The sequence below is a fragment of the Pundamilia nyererei genome, unplaced genomic scaffold (assembly GCF_000239375.1).
Source record: "Pundamilia nyererei isolate P.nyererei 1_Seehausen unplaced genomic scaffold, PunNye1.0 scaffold00109, whole genome shotgun sequence".
Lineage (NCBI taxonomy): Eukaryota > Metazoa > Chordata > Actinopteri > Cichliformes > Cichlidae > Pundamilia > Pundamilia nyererei.
Genome location: NW_005187510.1, coordinates 194,600 through 199,040, shown reverse-complemented (window position 1 = coordinate 199,040; position 4,441 = coordinate 194,600). Strand labels below are relative to the sequence as shown.

Genomic DNA, 4,441 nt, shown 5'->3' with positions numbered 1-4,441 from the left:
CTTCTTAGGAAGACCAGAGAGCAGGGCATTACAGTAATCAATGCGACTGGTAATAAAAGACCTTGCTGTGTATAGTTTGCATGCTCTCCACATGTCTGCATGGTGCCATACATTACATTACTTAATATAGCCTAGCTTGTATTATTTAGAGTATTCCTTTGTGTTCTTAGTGTTAATATCTCATCTTTGTATATAGATTCACCCCGTCCCCCTGAGCCTGTATGTGAGTTTGCCTTACTAGTATGGGGTGTGCGAGAAGGCGAGCAGGTTATTTCAAATATCACACGCTTTGGTTACCAGTGCACATGAAAAGAGAAAGACTTCACTGAGTGAAAAAGGGATAAAGATACAAGCTGGTGATGATCCAGTGTAGCTGGTCTCAGGTGATGAAGAAACAGCCTGATCACCTTCTCTACAAAATCAAGATGAGTTTAAAAACTAAAATTTAGTTTTTCAAGGTATGTATGCTACTTTATATTTAAAGTGCTCATATTTCAACTGAATGCTGTTATGTGTATGCATCTCTACACATATTATAGGAAAATTTATAATAATCCACAGCAGATCTGATCAAAAGCAAAACTTTGTTCTTTCTTGCTGTCTTTCAATGTTAAAGTATAAAACCCCATTTAATTCAATATATTTTCAAGTCATATTCCACCACAGTTTTCTCAGTATTACATTTTGAATTTTTATTTATTTTATTTTTAGCTTAAAAATTAAAAAACACTAAGAAGTGTTAAAGTATACTTTAACACTTCTTAGAAGGGGGCCTAGTACAATACACACACTCACAGATTTGTGATTAGTTCAATTGTTTTATTTACAGTGTGCTGTCAGACTGCAATATTCATGTTTACTTTACTGCTCAGCTTGCTCTGTTACTCAGCTCAGCTGCACCATTATTTCTCTTGTGCTGGGGGTGGGTGGTGGGGCATGATTAGACAATTGTCATATGCTGTGTCTACCAGCTTCCCCTGACAACCCACTGCCCCACTCTTCCCCTGCAGCTGAGCATTAGATATCAGTGTAACACACTGCCTAGAATACAGTTATGTGACATCATCATCAATGAATATGAACTAGATGGAAGCGATCATGGCTTTTAAATTTTTTGCTGACTTTGACTACATGTCTGCTTTTACTTATTTCTGTTGCACTCTCTCTCTTTGCCATCTTCATCCAGCTTTCTCCCTTTCTCTCCCACACGATCCCCTGCTTCAGTCTTTCTACTGTCACCAAAAGTTAAATAGAACAGTGAAACACTATTTACAAACTAATAAAGTTAGAAACTGTTCTGTTTCAATTCATAACAGTATTCAAACTGAATACAGGCTGCTCTTGGCCACTGACAGGCAGCAGTCTTTTGATTTGTTGCCACTTGGCTCTGTAACTGTACTGTAAACAAACGATGAAACCAAATCTGACCAGAATGGGAATAGAGAACTTTAACAAACTAAGACAATAACCTCTTGTGATAATGGCCCATACTGTTTTTCACACCACCAAATAAATAAAATAAAATGTATGTAAGTAAATATAATACTTTTTGTTCAGCGAGATAACACTATATTATTTATTTTTAAAAATATAATTATCCAATATTTGATGTGTTCAGTTAATACTAATGATACACGTATCAGAGTTGACTTACAAAAAAAACAGGACAAGTGAATAAATGAGGATCACTACTGTCACTATTTATTGACGTCCCTGGGGTTAAAAAACTTTAAAAGAGAGAAACTATCAGTGAGATTGTCTGATATAGACATATATGTTACTAATGGAACTGTAGGAATGTCAAATATTTAATATAAAATGTAAATGTTTACATGAAAACTCAATGGTGGTCAGCTCCTATATTAACATAAAACATAACACGGATTATTAATACATGGAAATGAATGGCAGACTTCATGAGTTAGTTAAAGCAAAAAAAAAAATAAAATAAATAAAAGTAATAAAAATAATAATAATAGCACAAAGTTAATGCAGAGCTGTGAGCCAAAGAGGCAAGAAAAACAACACAGCACAGAAATAATACATCACAGTACCATTTGTACCATTAGCTGTTTCCATAATTTTATGAGCAGGGTTTATTTGAAATTTTGTTTATTGGAACAAAATTAAACAAAATTTCATTCATTAAAGGTTTATAAAGATTTATAAAGATTTACTCTGGAGTCATGTTTACAGCTAGTAAAAAGTCTCAAAGAAATTTTCTATTAAAGGTTTTAACATGTTTATGTACCTCATATACAGCCTTATACCTCAGTAATCTAATCTGACTTCTCTCTGCTCTGCCTGGTGTTCACTGACTTCATGTCACTGGGAGAGTGTGTCTCCTCTTCCTGGAAGGCTCTCCAGCACATTCAGGATGGATTTTCGTATTTCAGCCTTAAAATCTTGTCTCAAGAAGACCTACAGCAGTGGATTCAAGCAGCAGTGAAGAACGACCAAATTTTTGGCAACAAAGATCCCAATTGAATGGCATAGTGAATTTTTTCATTTGGTGGAATAAATACTATCAGCTGAATGATAGGGAGTCCAGCCCAGAAAAAAGGCAACAATAATGGAAGCAATAACATTGTATAACTGCTTTTAGTTCTATAAAAAAGTAACCTGAATGGACTGCTGTGATTCATAGATTCATGCAGTCATGTATCAGATTAATGCTATGGCTAGTAAAAAAGCCCCAAAGCATTTTAAGATATTTTTGAAACATTTAGAATCATTTTTAAGATAGTTGTCACAATTGTCTGCCATTTACAGTTTAATTATTTGGTTTCTTATACCTCAGTATTCAAATCTGAGCTATTTTTGTTTTGACTGGTGACCACTGACCCTGTGTAAGTGCGAGTGCGTGTCTCCTCTTCCTGGAAGACAGTCTCCAAAACATTTCGGATGGATTTGCGGACTTTGTCCTTAAAATCATGGCCCATGAACACATACAGCAGTGGATTGAAGCAGCTGTTGAGAAAGGCCAGACTGGTGGCCAGAGGCATCCCGACACCTATGACAAGATCTAATGTGTTGCTCTGAGTAGCAGACGTGAATTTCACTAGTTCAATTACACCAATTATGTAAAAGGGAGCCCAACACAGGAAAAAAGTGACAATAAGAGCAGTGACAATTTTAAATGTGCGTGTTGATTGGCTGGCCATGGTGCGGTTTCTCCTCAGATGATGGATTAGGACAGCATAACAGGACACAATGACAGTGAAGGGAACTGCAAATCCCAGGAAGAGACGAGTGATAGTCATGGCTAGATGACGAAACTGAATCACAGATGGTGCTGTATAGTTATCAGAAAGAGCATAGTTGCTGAAACAGAGGATTTGGTTTTCAGACATTTTCTCAGTGTCCCTGAAGATGAAATATGGAGCACTGAGAATCAAAGCAACCACCCAAACACACAGACTCACATAGGATGCTTTGCGTACATTTCGGTGGTTCTGAGCCCAGATAGGCCACACCACAGACACACATCTGTCCACACTGATCACCACCAGAATGTAGACACTGGCAAACATGTTCAGAAAGCTGATGGTGGTGTTCAGCTTGCACATGAACTTGCCAAAAGGCCAGTGGAAATCCAAAGCTGTGTAAGTCACACTCAGGGGAAGAAATGCAGTGAAGAGGAAGTCAGCCACAGCAAGGTTGAGGTACCAAACTGTGTTAACAGTTTTCTTCATCTTGAACCCGGTCACCCAGATAACCACTCCATTCCCGAGCACACCGAGGACAAAGGCCACGGAATAAAGGATTACAGACATTGTGTTGAGAGACTGTTTCAGCCCATCATACTTGTCACCATACACAGAGTCATTTTTATCAGGTGCAGCAGTTGTATTAATTTGATCGAAAGAGTTGTTGGTCATCTCCATCAATGTCTTCAGATCTGCATAGAAAAAAACATGAATTTATGTAAAAGTCATTTTTGATATTGATAATAATTCTGTCTTCACATATTGCACAGAAATATAAATTAATTACTCTTAAATTAATGTTTAATTTATAGTTAGTTATGAATCTTAGACAATAAAGGCTCAAAATGAACAGCAAATATAATGCATTTAGCAGTGAAGGTCATCACTTGTAGTTGAGAGCACTGTTTTCAGCTCAAATTAGATTATAATCCATCCATTCAGTGTTAATGGCTACTTCAGTTCATGATTGCACTACTGTGGCAGCAACATTCACAATGTGATATGAAAATTCTTAACTGCTGAGCATAATGTATTTATGTACTAGTCACAGTTATCAGGAAACTGAAGAGTGTCCAAATCAGCAATGATGTTACAACACTAAAAGAGTATGTCACCGTAATTTCCCAACAATTGAACGCAAACACGAAAAAATAAATATCTGACCAAGAACTTCAGAAAAACTTAAATTATTCTTAAAATTTGCAGTCCTCAAAAAAAAAGTATAAATTTTT

General features: G+C 36.4%; 1 protein-coding gene across 1 annotated transcript in view; it reads right to left on the bottom strand.

Annotated features, from left to right (window-relative positions):
• Window positions 1-2,075: 2,075 nt before the first annotated feature.
• Window positions 2,076-4,441, bottom strand: part of LOC102197879 (chemokine-like receptor 1) — a 5,413-nt gene continuing 3,047 nt past the window's right edge. The window contains exon 3 of the mRNA XM_005741250.1: window positions 2,076-3,901. Coding sequence (XP_005741307.1) covers window positions 2,790-3,887 — 1,098 coding nt within the window. The 5' untranslated portion in view covers window positions 3,888-3,901 and the 3' untranslated portion in view covers window positions 2,076-2,789. The remainder of the gene's footprint in view (window positions 3,902-4,441) is intronic.